This window comes from Pseudophryne corroboree, chromosome 1 (genome assembly GCF_028390025.1).
Source record: "Pseudophryne corroboree isolate aPseCor3 chromosome 1, aPseCor3.hap2, whole genome shotgun sequence".
Classification (NCBI taxonomy): domain Eukaryota; kingdom Metazoa; phylum Chordata; class Amphibia; order Anura; family Myobatrachidae; genus Pseudophryne; species Pseudophryne corroboree.
This window is the reverse complement of record NC_086444.1, coordinates 116,115,368-116,135,476: the sequence shown is the minus strand read 5'-3', so window position 1 is coordinate 116,135,476 and position 20,109 is coordinate 116,115,368. Positions and strand designations below refer to the sequence as shown.

Below are 20,109 nucleotides of genomic sequence, written 5' to 3'. Positions count from 1 at the left end.
AGAGTGCGGATGACTCTGCAGCACCGAATGAGCAAACACAAGGTCCTCCTCAGCCAGGGTATCAAACTTGTAGAACTTTGCAAATGTGTTTGAACCCGACCAAGTAGCAGCTCGGCAAAGCTGTAATGCCGAGACCCTTCGGGCAGCCGCCCAAGAAGAGCCCACCTTCCTTGTGGAATGGGCTTTTACCGATTTTGGATGCGGCAAGCCAGCCGCAGAATGAGCCTGCTGAATCGTGCTACAGATCCAGCGAGCAATAGTTTGCTTTGAAGCAGGAGCACCCAGCTTGTTGGGTGCATGCAAGATAAACAGCGAGTCAGTCTTCCTGACTCCAGCCGTTCTGGAAACATATATTTTCAAAGCCCTGACTACGTCCAGCAACTTGGAGTCCTCCAAGTCCCGAGTAGCCGCAGGCACCACAATAGGTTGGTTCAAATGAAACGATGACACCACCTTTGGGAGAAATTGGGGACGAGTCCTCAATTCTGCCCTGTCCATATGGAAGATCAGATAAGGGCTTTTACATGACAAAGCCGCCAATTCCGACACACGCCTAGCCGATGCTAAGGCCAACAGCATGAACACTTTCCACGTGAGATACTTTAGTTCCACGGTCTTAAGTGGCTCAAACCAGTGGGATTTCAGGAAATCCAACACAACGTTAAGATCCCAGGGTGCCACTGGTGGCACAAAAGGGGGCTGAATATGCAGCACTCCCTTAACAAATGTCTGAACCTCAGGCAGTGAAGCCAGTTCTTTTTGAAAGAAAATGGATAGGGCCGAAATCTGGACCTTTATGGACCCCAATTTTAGGCCCATAGTCACCCCTGACTGTAGAAAGTGCAGGAATCGACCCAGCTGGAATTCCTCTGTAGGGGCCTTCCTGGCCTCACACCAAGCAACATACTTCCGCCATATACGGTGATAATGTTTTGCTGTCACGTCTTTCCTAGCTTTTATCAGCGTAGAAATAACTTCATCCGGAATGCCTTTTTCCGATAGGATCCGGCGTTCAACCGCCATGCCGTCAAACGCAGCCGCGGTAAGTCTTGGAACAGACAGGGCCCTTGTTGCAGCAAGTCCTGTCTGAGAGGCAGAGGCCATGGGTCCTCTGTGCGCATTTCTTGCAGTTCCGGGTACCAAGTCCTTCTTGGCCAGTCCGGAACAATGAGTATTGTTCTTATTCCTCTCTTTCTTACTATTCTCAGTACTTTTGGTATGAGAGGAAGAGGAGGAAACACATATACCGACTGGCACACCCACGGTGTCACTAGGGCGTCCACAGCGATCGCCTGAGGGTCCCTTGACCTGGCGCAATATCTTTTTAGCTTTTTGTTGAGGCGGGACGCCATCATGTCCACCTGTGGCAGTTCCCATTGGTTTGCAATCAGTTGGAAGACTTCCTGATGAAGTCCCCACTCTCCCGGGTGGAGGTCGTGTCTGCTGAGGAAGTCTGCTTCCCAGTTGTCCACTCCCGGAATGAACACTGCTGACAGTGCTTGCACGTGATTCTCCTCCCATCGAAGAATCTTTGTGGCTTCCGCCATTGCCATCCTGCTTCTTGTGCCGCCCTGGTGGTTTACATGGGCGACCGCCGTGATGTTGTCTGACTGAATCAGCACTGGCCGGTTTCGAAGCAGGGGCTCTGCTTGACTCAGGGCGTTGTAAATGGCCCTTAATTCCAGTATATTTATGTGTAGAGAAGTCTCCAGACTTGACCACAGTCCTTGGAAGTTTCTTCCCCGAGTGACTGCCCCCCACCCTCGGAGGCTTGCATCCGTGGTCACCAGGACCCAGTCCTGTATGCCGAACCTGCGGCCCTCGAGAAGGTTAGCACTCTGCAGCCACCACAGAAGAGACACCCTGGCCCTTGGGGACAGGGTGATCAGCCGATGCATCTGAAGATGCGATCCGGACCACTTGTCCAACAGATCCCACTGAAAGATCCTTGCATGGAACCTGCCGAAGGGAATGGCTTCGTATGAAGCCACCATCTTTCCCAGGACTCGCGTGCAGTGATGCACCGATACCTGTTTTGGTTTCAGGAGGTCCCTGACCAGAGATGCTAATTCCTGGGCCTTCTCCACCGGGAGAAACACCTTCTTCTGTTCTGTGTCCAGAATCATGCCCAGGAAGAGCAGACGCGTCGTAGGAATCAGCTGCGACTTTGGAACATTCAGAATCCAGCCGTGCTGTAGTAACACTTCCTGAGAGAGTGTTACGCTGATCAACAACTGCTCCCTGGACCTCGCCTTTATGAGGAGATCGTCCAAGTACGGGATAATTATAACTCCCTTCTGCCGAAGGAGTATCATCATTTCGGCCATTACCTTGGTAAATATTCTCGGTGCCGTGGACAGGCCAAACGGCAACGTCTGGAACTGGTAATGACAGTCCTGTACCACAAATCTGAGGTACTCCTGGTGAGGTGGATAAATGGGGACATGCAAGTAAGCATCTTTGATGTCCAGCGACACCATAAAATCCCCCTCTTCCAAGCTTGCAATAACCGCTCTGAGCGATTCCATTTTGAACTTGAATTTCTTTATATAAGTGTTCAAGGACTTTAGATTCAGAATGGGTCTCACTGAACCGTCTGGTTTCGGTACCACAAACATTGTGGAATAGTAACCCCTTCCCTGTTGAAGGAGGGGGACCCTGACAATCACTTGCTGGAGGTACAGCTTGTGAATTGCCGCCAGCACTACCTCCCTTTACATGGGGGAAGCTGGCAAGGCTGATTTGAGGTAACGGCGGGGGGGGGGGGGGGGGGTCACTTCGAATTCCAGCTTGTATCCCTGAGATACAATTTGTATAGCCCAGAGATCCACCTGTGAACGAATCCACTGGCTGCTGAAGTTTCGGAGACGCGCCCCCACCGCACCTGGCTCCGCCTATGGAGCCCCCACGTCATGCGGTGGACTTAGTGGAAGCAGGGGAGGACTTTTGTTCCTGGGAACTTGCTGCATGGTGCAGCTTCTTACCTCTACCCTTGCCTCTGGCAAGAAAGGATGCACCCCTGACCCTCTTGCCTTTTTGGGAACCAAAGGACTGCATTTGATAATACGGTGCTTTCTTAGGCTGTGAGGAAACCTGAGGCAAGAAAGTGGACTTTCCAGCTGTCGCTGTAGACACGAGGTCCGACAGACTGCCCCCAAACAACTCCTCACCCTTATAAGGCAAAACCTCCATTTTTTTTTTAGAATCAGCATCCCCTGTCCATTGCCGAGTCCATAAGACCCTCCTGGCAGAAATGGACATAGCATTAATTCTAGAGCCCAGCAGGCAAATGTCCCTCTGAGCATCTCGCATATATAAGACGACGTCTTTGATAAGGCCCAGGGTTAGCAAAACAGTATCTCTGTCGAGGGAATCTATGTCGTCTAACAGAGTATCTGTCCACGCTGCTACAGCACTACACATCCAGGCTGAAGCAATAGCAGGTCTCAGTAGAGTACCAGAGTGTGTATACACTGACTTCAGGATAGCTTCCTGCTTTCTATCCGCAGGCTCCTTTAGGGCGGCCGTATCCTGAGACGGCAGGGCCACCTTTTTAGATAAGCGTGTCAGCGCCTTGTCCACCCTAGGGGATGTTTCCCAACGTAACCTGTCCGTTGGCGGGAAAGGGTACGCCATCAGTAACCTCTTAGAAATCACCAATTTCTTATCAGGGGAACTCCACGCTTCTTCACACAATTCATTTAATTCATCAGATGGGGGAAAAGTCACTGGCTGCTTTTTCTCCCCAAACATATAAACCCTCTTGGTATTAACCGGGTTACTCTCAGAAATGTGTAATACATCTTTCATTGCAATAATCATGTATCGGATGGCCTTGGTCATTTTAGACTGTAAATGTGCCTCATCATCGTCGACACTGGAGTCGGACTCCGTGTCGGCATCTGTGTCAACCATCTGAGATAGAGGGCGTTTATGAGCCCCTGACGGCTTCTGAGACGCCTGGGCAGGCGCGGGCTGAGACCCCGGCTGTCCCAAGGCTGCAGCATCATCAAACCTTTTATGTAAGGAGTTTACATTGTCATTTAAGACCTTCCACATATCCATCCAATCAGGTGTCGGCCCCGACGGGGGCGATACCACACTTATCTGCCCTTGCTCCGCCTCCACGTAACCTTCCTCATCAAACATGTCGACACAGCCGTACCAACACACCGCACACACACAGGGAATGCTCAGACTGAGGACAGAACCCCACAAAGTCCTTTGGGGAGACAGAGAGAGAGTATGCCAGCACACACCACAGCGCTATATAACACAGGGATTTTCACTGCTAATAAGTGATTTTCCCAATAGCTGCTTTTTTTGTATTGATTTGCGCCTAAATTTATGTGCCCCCCTCTCTTTTTAACCCGTCTTGTACCTGGATACTGCAGGGAAGAGCCTGGGGAGCTGCTTCCAGCGGAGCTGTGAAGGGAAAATGGCGCTGGTGTGCTGAGTAAGAAGGCCCCGCCCCCTCAGTGGCGGGCTTCTGTCCCGCATTTCTTGTAAAAAATGGCGGGGTTTTTTACATATATACATTGCTAGACTGTATATATGTATGTTTTTGTGCCAAAGGTACCTCAATTGCAGCCCAGGGTGGCCCCCCCCCCCCCTCCCCCCCAGCGCCCTGCACCCTACAGTGACCGGAGTGTGTAAGTGTGCTGGGAGCAATGGCGCACAGCTGCGGTGCTGTGCGCTACCTTAATGAAGACAGGAGTCTTCAGCCGCCGATTTCGTCGTCTTCCAGCTCTGTTCTTCTGGCTCTGCAAGGGGGACGGCGGCGCGGCTCCGAGAACGGACGATCGAGGACAGGTGCCTGTGTTCGAATCCTCTGGAGCTAATGGTGTCCAGTAGCCTAAGAAGCACAAGCTAGCTGCAAGCAGGTAGGTTTGCTTCTCTCCCCTTAGTCCCACGTAGCAGTGAGTCTGTTGCCAGCAGAAGCTCACTGAAAATAAAAAACCTAATAAATACTTTCTTTTCTAGTAAGCTCAGGAGAGCCCACTAGGAGCACCCAGCTCTGGCCGGGCACAGATTCTAACTGGGGTCTGGAGGAGGGGCATAGAGGGAGGAGCCAGTGCACACCAGATAGTACCTAATCTTTTTTTAGAGTGCCCAGTCTCCTGCGGAGCCCGTCTATTCCCCATGGTCCTTACGGAGTTCCCATGGTCCTTACGGAGTTCCCAGCATCCACTAGGACGTCAGAGAAAAGTATTTTTTTATTTTTTTTTAGCTACGTGAAATTGAGATTCTTGTCCGGCTCTGAGTTTGCTGGAGGGAGTAAGTGAAGGTATTTGGCAATCAGTGCTAGCTTATGACTTTACCAGGGCTCTGTTACTAATGTAATTGGTATGTACTATTTTGGGCACCTGGCCTCGCCACCTGCTGCCAGGAACTTTATTTTTGTGTCCGTAGTTGATATCTTTTATATTCCGTGTTCCTGTATTCTCCAGTGGCAGCAGCAGGTGCCAACATATGTGTAAGATGAAACCGTTCTGACCATAGGGGACAGTACACAACATGTGCATGGTCTGAGTGCGGCCGCTCTACAGCAGCTGGTACGCCCTGTCAGCCTGCTATGGATGGATGGTGAACTCTGAGGCCCTCTTAGCATTGACCTTGTAAATGGCATCTGCTACTCCAAGGCATCCAGTGACTCAGACATAATATATAAGTGGTTTTAGGTTTTGAAGGTTTTTGATGGATTCTAATATGAGAATCATATACTGTCATCTGATTTACTGGTCCTCTGGACAGGTGGAGTAGGCTCAGTGGTTAAAGGACACCGAAGAATTGCAGCATCCGATTCTTGGAGCAGGCACTGTTTCCCTGTGCACAGTGCAGCAGACAGGAGCTCACACATCGCTTGCTGGAGTGGTGGGGAGATAATTCCAGCCCTTTGTTAAGCCAAGCTGATTTATCCTTTTTGCGCTGGTCTGTGTGATGGGTTAAAGAATGGACGGGGGTTGGTAATGGGCATCAAGTCCTACTTGTGTGTGCAGTATGCGCCAAGGCATTAGCTCTACATAAATGACTGATGTCTGAGGAAACACACTGTCCGTAAGAGCGCCCATTGGGAGGGAGTATCTGTGCGGATTCCCAGCAGCAGACCTCTCCCAGTATGGAGTATATCAATACCCTTTACTAATATGTTCTCCTTTCCATAATGGAAAAGCAATCAGTAATATGAGGAGCCGGAAGCTTCATATCCATTTAGACTTAACTATAGTTCTATAAAAATCAATGCTGTTACATTAAAGTCTCAAATCTCATTTTCTCTCTGCGGACAATGGCCAGTGATAGTGTTACATGGGGTAAGAGGCTTTATTTGCCTTGTAATTGACATTTTTGTCTGGACTGTGGTATGTTGCCACGTTGCATGTACCTGAAGCTCTTCCACATACAGGAAATGTGTGTTACTGCGTGGATGTCAAGCACCAGCAATGGACAACTTACCTGTCTTTACCCATGGGTAGAAACGGAAGATTGTATTCTCTTTCTATAGAAGAGATCCCAGACAGAGGCTGCAAACATACCCTCTACAGACCATGTACTGTACTTCTCATCACCTATTAAGGCTTTTTCTTAGTGTGTGTTGTAGGAAAATAAAATGCCAGATGTTTCATTTGTGTGTTTATGTGCATATATGTATAATTGCAATTCATCTGATCATTCTCCATGACATTCTGGAATATATACAAACTGCCATCATAAAAACTGAGGCAGCAGACCCGGTGAAAATTAATATTTTTGTCAATCTCAAAACTTATGGCCATGGCTGTATGGTTGTATGTATATGTGTATGTATGTATGTATGTATGTATATACATGTATATGTGTGTGTATATATATAACACACACACACACACACACACACACACACACACACACACACACACACACACACACACGTTTTATTAGAAGCCTATAAACTTGCCAGTATGTTTTTGGATGGTGGGAGGAAAGTGGAGCACCCAAAAAGATCATTGTGTGGATCCATTGTGTCTTTCTATGAGCCTCACACATCAGTCAGCCTCACCTTGCTCTATTCTCTATTGGCCTGCGTTAGATGACTGAATTCTCCAGTGTAGATAACCTGACTAGTGGCAAATGCATCTAATTATTATTTTCAGTGTGATATGATAACTCCCACAGAATGTGGGAAAAGCTACTGGAAAACATAAGCAGCTCACCAGTATATAGACATGTGAGCGTTAACAGCAGTAATCTGAAAACAAAAAAGCCCTCAATAAAGTCTTGTCTATAAAGGATTTTGACCATTGTGTCCCTTTAAGTTAAACCTTATTGGTCACAAACCAGAATTAATGTAACATATACTCCTGAGGACCTGCTACCCTCTGCTCCTTCTCTGTCTCCTCTCATGACTCCTCCCCCGCACTTCCCCTAACAGTAGGTGTCCCCCAGTGTTCTGTTCTTGAACCCCTCCTTTTCTCTCTATACGTCCTCTTTAGGTGAGCTCATTCGCTCTTTTGACTTCCAATATCATCTCTATGCTGATGATACTGAAATCTTCCCCTGACCTCCACCTCTCTCCCCACTCGTATCTCCAACTGTCTCCCTGCGATCTCTTCTTAGATGTCCCAGCACTTTTCTTAAACTTATATGTCTAAGATTGAGCTGGTCATCTTCCCACCCTCCCGTACAACCTCATTATCTATTGACGGCACAACTATCTCCTCTAGCCCCCTAGTGCGCTGTCTTGCAGTTAATCCTTAATTCCACCCTTTCCTTTAAAATTAAACGTTCAGTACCTCTTGCAGTCCTGCCGTTTCCGTCTCAAAAATATTTCCAGGATCAGACTCTCTCACACTAGATGCTACTAAGACCCTCATCCACTCACTGGCCAACTCCAGATTGGACTAATGTAATCTCCTTCCTATCTGGCCTCTCTGATAACTGCCTCTCTCCTCTCCAATCTGTCCTCAGTGCTGGTGCCTGGCTCATATTCCATTCCAAACCTACGTCGTCCGCCTCCCCTCTCTTACAAGCCATATGCTAGTTCCCCTTCCTAAGCAAATCCAAGCTTCCTATGCCACCCATACATTAGAATAACTGCATTGGATGCAAGCTGTTCCCCCCCCCCCGTACGATCTATCACACCTCCACAGTTGCCAGCGGCCGGGATCTACTGATCATATGTGCAGCGTATGCCTCACATCGCATCATGGGCCTAATTCAGGATGGGCGCTGTGCCCGCGGGGCAATCGCAATCATTCCGGTTGGATCGCGATTTGCGATCCAACCTGAATTAGCCCCCATATTCGCACCCAAAACATGTACGATGTGCATGCAATGGGTTGAATGACGGGTCAATATCGTGTATTCGTACATGATATTGGCCCAGTGTATGGCCAGCATTACACTCACTTACAAAGCCCCCATTTACATATCTGACCTTATCTCCCTTTACATTCCCACCCGCCTTCTTTGCTCCACAAATACATGCCACATCTCCTGCCAACTAATTACTTCCTCCAATTCCTGCCGCCAAGATTTTGCCCGTGGTGCTCCCTACCTCTGGAATTCTCTACCTCTCTACAAAACTTCAAAGACCCACTTTTTCATAAAAACCAGCCATCTCTCATCCTAACCCTCTGTTCCACGCTGACTTCTACCCTATATGTGTTGTCCGTCTGTCTGCCCCTCCCCTTTAGAATGTAAGCTATTAGACTGTTTTCTACTCCATACTCCCTACTACGGCACCTAACCCTCAGTTTTTGCCACCATGAGGATTATTTCAGTGTCCTGTCCCCTGATGCAGCAATGTTTATATACCTTGTACTTGTCCTACATTATCTTGCTCTGCAAGTCGTTGTTTTCCTATTTGGCACATTTATTTACATACTTTGCTAGGCGCTACGCAACCCTTGTGGCACCATATAAATAAACCAATGATGATAAAAAAAATTTTTTTTCTATAATGTGTTAACTGTAAAATTTGTTCTGAAGCAACTTACTAAAACGTAGTATTTACCGTAATGTTGTTAAAATATAACTTACGCTGCTCATCTTCTTTCTTTTAGGCTGTCGTTTTATTCCGGCCACTCGTCTTTCTCCATGTACTGCATGCTGTTCCTAGCAGTAAGTATGGGTCATATAAAGGCCATGTGCACCTTCTGGTGACGTTCCTAGATCATATATATTCCTGCAGCTCTTGATAAATACATTGCTTTTGTCTTTCTGTAACTTTTACCATGTATTACATTGTCAGGCAGAGATGTTTGGACACTAGAGAACAGGGTAATATAAATAAATGGAATACATACTATATCCTGTATGGTATGGTAAAAGGTTGACAGGAAAACGGTCGACAGATACAAAGTGTCAACATGACCATGGACAATACAAATTGTTGATTGTTGATGAAGTTTTTTTTTTTTTTTTCCCCAACCAGATATGGCTAAATATACAAAATGACACGCAAAAAATACAGAAACAAACTTGTGTCAACCTTTTGTACCCGTCGGCCTTACCCACTGTCTACCTTTTACATGTAGACCTTTTGCCCCTGTCGAACATGTGTTGACTGAACGACTTTCTATGAAAAGGAGGGTTGTGATTCTGCACTAATCAGTTAATTAGGTTCTATTGTTTTAAGAACCAAAATTGGACAATTATATTGGTGGGTTAATTCCCTAGATATGTCTGCTTGGCGGTGCACCCCGACTCAGAGAGCTGACAGAGAACAAGAAAAGACTCTTGTTTAAGCGCACTCTTTGTTATTTAGTCAAGAATGTTAATCAGTATTACAATTTAAAACATATATTTTACTAATACGTCACAGAAAATTAAATTTGTATCCAACAGCTTCAGGACAAACTCAAACATAAAAGCAACATATATCTAAAAACAAAATATGTTCTGATCCATCTATACATACAGTAATTCTAGACAGGAATGTAGACACAAGCAGTACTACCTGCGTCTTCCTTGGATCAGTACAAAACAGTTTGTATTAATAAGACCTTGCTAGGTCAATCAGTGTAAGGGAAGGCCTATACACCGGATTCAGAGTACCACAGGTGCAGAGTTCAACAAATGCGGTACATACATATCCCAAATGTCCATATTATTCACCATTCTTTGCTACATAGAGCTTGCATGAGAGAGGCATGATTGCCAATTTAAGATTAGAGACAAACAAGTAAAATGGTGATCATGCTGTTAGTTTTTATGTCAGAATAAGTTGTTCGTGCCTTCCTACTACACTTGGTATTCCCTGGAGGTCTCCCTTCCAGGTACTAACCCAGCCCACCACCATTTGGCTTCCAAGATCAGACGAGATTGGGCATATTCGTTGAGGTGTGGTAGTAGAAAAATACGGCCGATATTTCTGACTAGCTAATGACCATGCACCTGAATAGAATGAATCAATAGATTCTGGAGAGTTAAATAATATTCAGGAAGAGCCAATAAGATGAGGAGAGAGGAAAAGGAGTAGCGGATCTGTTGTCAATGTTAGACAGAGGTACATATCCCTAGGGTCTCCTGATATAAGGTTGCTCCTCTGAATCGTGGATGAGAGTCTACTGAATAAGTGTAGGAAGAGATCAAAGTAGCAAAAGAAACAAAATTTGCATTGTATATACTGCATAAGCTGCTATTATAGACACTGGACTTGAAAGCAGTTTTGTTGGTGAATTCAATCCCACCACAATTGAGGTCATACGTTGTCCAATAACAACATCATAGCCTTATATGCAAGATAGCAGACCATTTAAGTCTAGGTAATGTTCAAAATTTCAGATACATCTATATCAATAGGACAGGCCTAAAGGGTGTATTCATGCATAGAGAATAAGTGTATGGTTAGTATGTTATCGGATATACCTGAGAGTTTAATCAATGAATAGTTTACCATGTATTATTCTCAATTACGACCTGGTTCTAGGGTATTTTGGAATGGTTATCCCTCAATGTGGGTAGTCCCATAGACAAGGTAGTATGCAGAAGAATTATGCAGATAGCTCATCCAGTATGAACATAACCACAAACAGAGATAGTACAACAATACCAATTGGTGCCCAGGTCCTGAGTATATCAAAGTAGTTATGCCCCAATGTGGGTGGTCCGATGAATGAGGTCCCTGAGGAAAACACGTTTCACCCATTAAACGGGCTTGTTCACTTCCGGCGAGCCTGTTATGGGCATCGGCCTTAGTGTTTAAATACCCTGTTATTCGGTTTTCAGACAGTCGCACTGGCCAAGGGCGGGGATATACTAATGGGCTAGTATGCCCTGACATCCCGCCAGCAGAAGCTGTCACTATCGCTTTCGCCGTGCTGCTAAGTTGCTCAGCCGGGTCAGTGTGTACGCCATGTACTGCCGACGGAAGCTGTAATCCTAGCTTCTGCCGCGTTGCTAGGCTACACAGCCGCGTCACCATAGACATGATGTGAGTTAGGGAGCCACGTCATTAGAGATGCGATGTAAGGGGAAAGCTTGCGGTTGCCTAGTAACCATTAGGCAGTTTTATGTGAAGAATTAGTAAAAGTTTTGTTTTAATCCCAATATTATAATTTTTGACTAAACAAAGATTGCGCCCAAACAAGAATCTTCTTTTCTCTGACGTCCTAAGTGGATGCTGGGACTCCGTAAGGACCATGGGGAATAGCGGCTCCGCAGGAGACTGGGCACAACTAAAAGAAAGCTTTTGGTCTAACTGGTGTGCACTAGCTCCTCCCTCTATGACCCTCCTCCAGACTTCAGTTAGAATCTTGTGCCCGGCTGAGCTCGATGCACACTAGGGGCTCTCCTGAGCTCCTAGAAAAGAAAGTATATTTTAGGTTTTTTATTTTCAGTGAGATCTGCTGGCAACAGACTCACTGCTACGAGGGACTAAGGGGAGAAGAAGCGAACCTACCTGCTTGCAGCTAGTTTGGGCTTCTTAGGCTACTGGACACCATTAGCTCCAGAGGGATCGAACACAGGACCCGACCTCGATCGTCCGGTCCCGGAGCCGCGCCGCCGTCCCCCTTACAGAGCCAGAAGCATGAAGATGGTCCTGAAAATCAGCGGCAGAAGACTTCGGTCTTCAACAAGGTAGCGCACAGCACTGCAGCTGTGCGCCATTGCTCCTCATGCACACCTCACACTCCGGTCCTGATGGGTGCAGGGCGCTGGGGGGGGGGCGCCCTGAGCAGCAATATTAATACCTTGGCTGGCAAATAATCACAATATATAGTCCCAGAGGCTATATATGTGAAAAATACCCCTGCCAGAATCCATAAAAAAGCGGGAAAAAGTCAGCCGAAAAAGGGGCGGGACTATCTCCCTCAGCACACCGGCGCCATTTTTCCCTCACAGCTCCGCTGGAAGGATCGCTCCCAGGCTCTCCCCTGCAGTTTCAAGCTACAAAGGGTAAAAAAGAGAGGGGGGGCACTAAATTTAGGCGCAGCAATATATATTTAAGCAGCTATAAGGGAAAATCACTCAGTTATAGTGTTCATCCCTGTGTTATATAGCGCTCTGGTGTGTGCTGGCATACTCTCTCTCTGTCTCCCCAAAGGGCTTTGTGGGGTCCTGTCCTCTGTCAGAGCATTCCCTGTGTGTGTGCGGTGTGTCGGTACGGCTGTGTCGACATGTTTGATGAGGCTTATGTGGAGGCGGAGCAGATGCCGATAAATGTGATGTCACCCCCTGCGGGGCTGACACCTGAGTGGATGGTTATATGGAAGGAATTACGGGACAGTGTCGACTCCTTACATAAAAGGTTTGACGACATACCAAATATGGGACAGCCGGCTTCTCAGCCTGTGCCTGCCCAGGCGTCTCAAAAGCCATCAGGGGCTCTAAAACGCCCCCTACCTCAGATGGCAGACACTGATGTCGACACGGATACTGACTCCAGTGTCGACGACGATGAGACAAATGTAACTTCCAATAGGGCCACACGTTACATGATTGAGGCTATGAAAAATGTGTTGCACATTTCTGATGTTACCCCAGGTACCACAAAAAAGGGTATTATGTTTGGAGAGAAAAAACTACCAGTAGTTTTTCCTCCATCTGAGGAATTAAATGAAGTGTGTGAAGAAGCGTGGGCTTCCCCCGATAAGAAACTGGTAATTTCTAAAAGGTTACTAATGACGTACCCTTTCCCGCCAGAGGATAGGTCACGTTGGGAAACATCCCCTAGGGTGGATAAAGCGCTCACACGCTTGTCAAAGAAGGTGGCACTACCGTCTCCGGATACGGCCGCCCTAAAGGAGCCTGCTGATAGAAAGCAGGAGGCTATCCTGAAGTCTGTATATACACAGGTATTATACTGAGACCAGCTATTGCTTCAGCATGGATGTGCAGTGCTGCAGCTGCGTGGTCAGATTCCCTGTCGGAAAATATTGATACCCTAGACAGGGACACTATATTGCTAACCGTAGAGCATATTAAAGACGCAGTCTTATACATGAGAGATGCACAGAGGGATATTTGCCGGCTGGCATCTAAAATAAGTGCAATGTCCATTTCTGTCAGGAGAGGGTTATGGACTCGGCAGTGGACAGGTGATGCAGATTCTAAAAGGCACATGGAAGTTTTGCCTTATAAAGGTGAGGAGTTGTTCGGGGATGGTCTCTCGGACCTCGTTTCCACAGCAATAGCTGGGAAGTCAGCATTTTTACCCCATGTTCCCTCACAGCCAAAGAAAGCACCGTATTATCAGGTACAGTCCTTTCGGCCCCATAAGGGCAAGCGGGTTAAAGGCGCGTCCTTTCTGCCCAGAGGCAGAGGGAAAAAGCTGCAGCATACAGCCAGTTCCCAGGAGCAAAAGTCCTCCCCCGCTTCCTCCAAGTCCACCGCATGACGCTGGGGCTCCACAGGCGGAGCCGGGTACGGTGGGGACCCGTCTCAAAAACTTCAGCAATCAGTGGGCTCGCTCACGGGTGGATCCCTGGATCCTTCAAGTAGTATCTCAGGGGTACAAGCTGGAATTCGAGACGTCTCCCCCCCGCCGTTTCCTCAAATCTGCCTTGCCAACAACTCCCTCAGGCAGGGAGGCAGTGCTAGAGGCAATTCACAAGCTGTATTCCCAGCAGGTGATAGTCAAGGTGTCCCTACTTCAACAAGGACGGGGTTACTATTCCACAATGTTTGTGGTACCGAAACCGGACGGTTCGGTGAGACCCATTTTAAATTTGAAATCCTTGAACACATATATGAAAAAATTCAAGTTCAAGATGGAATCGCTCAGGGCGGTTATTGCAAGCCTGGGCGAGGGGGATTACATGGTATCACTGGACATCAAGGATGCTTACCTGCATGTCCCCATTTACCATCCTCACCAGGAGTACCTCAGATTTGTGGTACAGGATTGTCATTACCAATTCCAGACGTTGCCGTTTGGTCTATCCATGGCTCCGAAGGTATTTACCAAGGTAATGGCCGAAATGATGATACTCCTTCGAAAAAAAGGAGTTTTAATTATCCCGTACTTGGACGATCTCCTGATAAAGGCGAGGTCCAGTGAGCAGTTGTTGGTCGGGGTAGCACTATCTCGGGAGGTGCTACAACAGCACGGCTGGATTCTAAATATTCCAAAGTCACAGCTGATCCCTACGACACGTCTACTGTTCCTGGGGATGGTTCTGGACACAGAACAGGAAAAAGTGTTTCTCCCGGAGGAGAAGGCCAAGGAGCTGTCATCTCTAGTCAGAGGCCTCCTAAAACCAAAACAGGCGTCGGTGCATCACTGCACGCGAATCCTGGGAAAAATGGTAGCTTCCTACGAAGCAATTCCATTCGGCAGGTTCCATGCAAGAACCTTTCAGTGGGACCTGTTGGACAAGTGGTCTGGATCGCATCTTCAGATGCATCGGCTGATAACCCTGTCTCCAAGGACCAGGGTGTCTCTGCTGTGGTGGCTGCAAAGTGCTCATCTTCAAGAGGGCCGCAGATTCGGCATACAGGACTGGGTCTGGTGACCACGGATGCCAGCCTTCGAGGCTGGGGGGTAGTCACACAGGGAAGAAACTTCCAAGGACTATGGTCAAGTCAGGAGACTTCCCTATACATAAATATTCTGGAACTGAGGGCCATTTTCAATGCCCTAAGTCAGGCAAAACCCCTGCTTCAAAACCAGCCGGTACTGATCCAGTCAGACAACATCACGGCAGTCGCCCATGTAAACCGACAGGGCGGCACAAGAAGCAGGACGGCGATGGCAGAAGCCACAAGGATTCTCCGATGGGCAGAAAATCACGTGTTAGCACTGTCAGCAGTGTTCATTCCGGGAGTGGACAACTGGGAAGCAGACTTCCTCAGCAGGCACGACCTCCACCCGGGAGAGTGGGGACTTCATCCAGAAGTCTTCCAACTGATTGTAAACCGTTGGGAAAGGCCACAGGTGGACATGATGGCGTCCCGCCTAAACAAAAAGCTAGAAAGATATTGCGCCAGGTCAAGAGACCCTCAGGCGATAGCTGTGGACGCTCTAGTGACACCGTGGGTGTACCGGTCGATTTATGTGTTCCCTCCTCTTCCTCTCATACCAAAGGTACTGAGGATAATGAGGAGAAGAGGAGTAAGAACTATACTCATTGTTCCGGATTGGCCAAGAAGAGCTTGGTACCCGGAACTTCAAGAAATGATCTCAGAGGACCCATGGCCTCTGCCGCTCAGACAGGACCTGCTGCAGCAGGGGCCCTGTCTGTTCCAAGACTTACCGCGGCTGCGTTTGACGGCATGGCGGTTGAACACCGGATCCTGAAGGAAAAGGGCATTCCGGAGGAAGTCATTCCTACGCTGATTAAAGCTAGGAAAGAAGTGACCGCAAACCATTATCACCGCATTTGGCGAAAATATGTTGCGTGGTGTGAGGCCAGGAAGGCCCCAACGGAGGAATTTCAGCTGGGCCGTTTTCTGCACTTCCTACAGTCAGGGGTGACTATGGGCCTAAAATTGGGTTCCATTAAGGTCCAGATTTCGGCTCTATCGATTTTCTTCCAGAGAGAACTGGCTTCACTACCTGAAGTTCAGACTTTTGTTAAGGGAGTGCTGCATATTCAGCCCCCTTTTGTGCCTCCAGTGGCACCTTGGGATCTCAACGTGGTGTTGGATTTCCTAAAGTCACATTGGTTTGAGCCACTTAAAACCGTGGAATTTAAATATCTCACGGGGAAAGTGGTCATGTTGTTGGCCTTGGCTTCGGCCAGGCGTGTATCAGAATTGGCGGCTTTGTCATGTAAAAGCCCTTATCTGATTTTCCATATGGATAGGGCAGAATTGAGGACTCGTCCCCAGTTTCTCCCTAAGGTGGTATCAGCTTTTCATCTGAACCAACCTATCGTGGTGCCTGCGGCTACTAAAGACTTGGAGGCTTCCAAGTTGTTGGACGTAGTCAGGGCCCTGAAAATTTATGTTTCCAGGACAGCTGGAGTCAGAAAGACTGACTCGCTATTTATCCTGCATGCGCCCAACAAGTTGGGTGCACCTGCTTCAAAGCAGACTATTGCTCGCTGGATCTGTAGTACGATTCAGCTTGCACATTCTGCGGCTGGACTGCCGCATCCTAAATCAGTGAAAGCCCATTCCACGAGGAAGGTGGGCTCTTCTTGGGCGGCTGCCCGAGGAGTCTCGGCTCTACAACTTTGCCGAGCAGCTACTTGGGGTCGAACACATTTGCTAAATTCTACAAGTTTGACACCCTGGCTGAGGAGGACCTAGAGTTTGCCCATTCGGTGCTGCAGAGTCATCCGCACTCTCCCGCCCGTTTGGGAGCTTTGGTATAATCCCCATGGTCCTTACGGAGTCCCAGCATCCACTTAGGACGTCAGAGAAAATAAGATTTTACTCACCGGTAAATCTATTTCTCGTAGTCCGTAGTGGATGCTGGGCGCCCATCCAAAGTGCGGATTGTCTGCAATACTTGTATATAGTTATTGTTTAACTAAAGGGTTATTGTTGAGCCATCTGTTGAGAGGCTCAGTTTTTGTCATACTGTTAACTGGGTATAGTATCACGAGTTATACGGTGTGATTGGTGTGGCTGGTATGAGTCTTACCCGGGATTCAAAATCCTTCCTTATTGTGTCAGCTCTTCCGGGCACAGTATCCTAACTGAAGTCTGGAGGAGGGTCATAGAGGGAGGAGCCAGTGCACACCAGTTAGACCAAAAGCTTTCTTTTAGTTGTGCCCAGTCTCCTGCGGAGCCGCTATTCCCCATGGTCCTTACGGAGTCCCAGCATCCACTACGGACTACGAGAAATAGATTTACCGGTGAGTAAAATCTTATTTTCCCGTTCTCTGAATGATTGTCTATCCAGGCAGTGTAGCTCTTCTATACCACAACCATTGCTGCAGCCAGTGAGCCCAGGAGTGCACATTTACTTCTACTGCTTGAAATGAGCAGATCCATGTACAATGGAGACCTTGATGTCTGGGCCTATTCTCATCACCATTAATGGCTGCTGCATATTGTATTAAATAGTCATTTTCTGCATCTGCATATGGTGTAACGTGGGAATAATAGACTCAGAAGTTATGTATACCAAGCCATACCTGCCTATGGGGGTCATTCCGACCCGTTCGCATGCAGCGGTGCAAACAAGTCGGAACTGCGGCTGCACGGCGCTCGCAATGCACATGTGCGTCTTTGCCTAGCGACGGCTGTCGCTGGGCAACGATGCCAGGACCGATGAAAGCGATCGCAGGCGCAATCGCAAGAAGATTGACAGCGGGAAGGAGGATCGAGGAGTCTACTCACAGTTTTCTGGGCATGGTAAGTCGAACGCAGGCGTATCCAGGCGTTTGTAGGGCGGATGTCTGACGTCACAGCTGGAACCTTCATCGCTGGATCCGTCGCACTGGTAAGTAGCTGCAAGGCTAGTCTTGTTTCGCTTTATACTTTTTTTTTTTTTTTTTAGCATAGCAAGGCTGCACATGCGATCGCAGCCCTGCTATGCTAAAATACACTTCCCCATAGGCGGCGTCAGGTTGATCACATGAGCAGCAAAAAGTTGCTACGTGCGGTCAACTCGGAATGACACTCTACGTACACCAAATCCATGATTTCAGTATTCCTAGCCTGTCCAAACATGGGCTATAGAATTAGATTGTACTTTAAAAGGGACACATTGGCCCTCATTCCGAGTTGTTCGCTCCGTAAAAATCTTCGCATCGCAGCGATTTTCCGCTTAATGCGCATGCGCAATGTCCGCACTGCGACTGCGCCAAGTAAATTTGCTATGCACTTAGTAATTTTACTCACGGCTTTTTCATCGTTCTGGCGATCGTAATGTGATTGACAGGAAATGGGTGTTACTGGGCGGAAACAGGCCGTTTTATGGGCGTGTGGGAAAAAACGCTACCGTTTCCGGAAAAAACGCAGGAGTGGCCGGAGAAACGGAGGAGTGTCTGGGCGAACGCTGGGTGTGTTTGTGACGTCAAACCAGGAACGACAAGCACTGAACTGATCGCAGATGCCGAGTAAGTCTGAAGCTACTCAGAAACTGCTACGAGGTGTGTAATCGCAATATTACGATTACTTCGTTCGCAATTTTAAGATGCTAAGATTCACTCCCAGTAGGCGGCGGCTTAGCGTGAGCAACTCTGCTAAAATCGCCTTGCGAGCGAACAACTCGGAATGACCTCCATTGTAATTCCACATGGTGGCATGTAAAAGGTTAATGGCAAACATACTGAAATAAACATGGAGGAGGCGATGACTGTGCTGCCCTAAAGCTTGGCCGCAGTCTCCTTTAAAAATTGCTGCATATTTACCTTCTCAGCTGCTGCCACCTCTCCCCCTATATGAATATGCGATGAAGACCCCGTGTAGTGCCACACATGGGATACTTCAAGATTTCATTTTAAAACTAGCCAACAAAGTTTGTAGTGCTCTGTGATATGGGCTGTATTCCTCCTCTAAGCACTATGGTGGTCATTCCAAGTTGTTCGCTCGGTAATTTTCTTCGCATCGCAGCGATTTTCCGCTAATTGCGCATGCGCAATGTTCGCACTGCGCCAAGTAAATTTGCTATGAAGATTGGTATTTTACTCACGGCATTACGAGGTTTTTTCTTCGTTCTGGAGATCGGAGTGTGATTGACAGGAAGTGGGTGTTTCTGGGCGGAAACTGGACGTTTTATGGGAGTGTGTGAAAAAACGCTACCGTTTCTGGGAAAAACGCGGGAGTGGCTGGATAAACGGAGGAGTGTCTGGGCGAACGCTGGGTGTGTTTGTGACGTCAAACCAGGAACGACAAGCACTGAACTGATCGCACTGGAAGAGTAAGTCTCGAGCTACTCAGCAACTGCACAGAGAAGTCTTTTCGCAATATTGCGGATCTTTCGTTCGCAATTTTGATAAGCGAAGATTCACTCCCAGTAGGCGGCGGCTTAGCGTGTGCAAAGCTGCTAAAAGCAGCTTGCGAGCGAACAACTCGGAATGACCACCCATGTTACCAGGCTACTTGTGATTGGTCCTACCGGGCTTCCTTATTGCTGCAGTGTAATGTTATTAGCAGGGTATGTCCTCTGCAGTGCTGGCTGGGGTGGAGGTAATGCTGTTGTACTCAGAGTTCTTGTTCCTAAATCGCCAAACTTTGAGAACCCATAGCCTACTGTAAATGACGTGTACAAATACCCATTTCTTACCACCTTTAAAATATTGGGTGTTTGCACATGAATGTGCTTCAACCCGGTATTCTCGTAGGTCTGAATGCAAACTACCTTTTTCCTGCTTTTTACTAGGGTAACGGAAAGGGATAAAACTGTATTTGAGGTGTTACTAATAATTGGAGATGAAAAGGTTACCTCCAGCAGTGTATGTACGATGTGACCACACATACGTACGTTTCTTGGTATTGTGTAACTACAACTAGGTTTGCTGGTAATTTTCTTGCTAGTGGGGCTGACCTGTAAGAACATTCTCCACATTACTCTATTATCCTGTGATTGATTGTTGGCAGAAATCCGTTTACTGAAACCTAAGAGTTTGAAAAAGTACCAAGATACTTGTGTGGTATTATACAGCATATGTTCAGTGCCAAGTAAAAACTATGTTTAAAACAGAAAATATTTAAAGGGGACATCATCATTATTATTAAAAGATATTTGGATTTAAATTCTGCTAATTATAGCTATATATGTGTATATAT

General features: G+C 47.4%; 1 protein-coding gene and 1 pseudogene across 2 annotated transcripts in view; one reads left to right on the top strand and one right to left on the bottom strand.

Moving 5' to 3' along the window:
- Nucleotides 1-20,109, top strand: part of PLPP1 (phospholipid phosphatase 1) — a 215,586-nt gene that overhangs the window by 169,010 nt on the left and 26,467 nt on the right. For both annotated transcript variants that reach the window (XM_063962219.1, XM_063962208.1), the window contains exon 4: nucleotides 9,042-9,099. In XM_063962219.1, the coding sequence (XP_063818289.1) occupies nucleotides 9,042-9,099 (58 nt within the window). The remainder of the gene's footprint in view (nucleotides 1-9,041; nucleotides 9,100-20,109) is intronic.
- LOC134936446 (5S ribosomal RNA) lies at nucleotides 10,216-10,334 on the bottom strand (annotated as a pseudogene).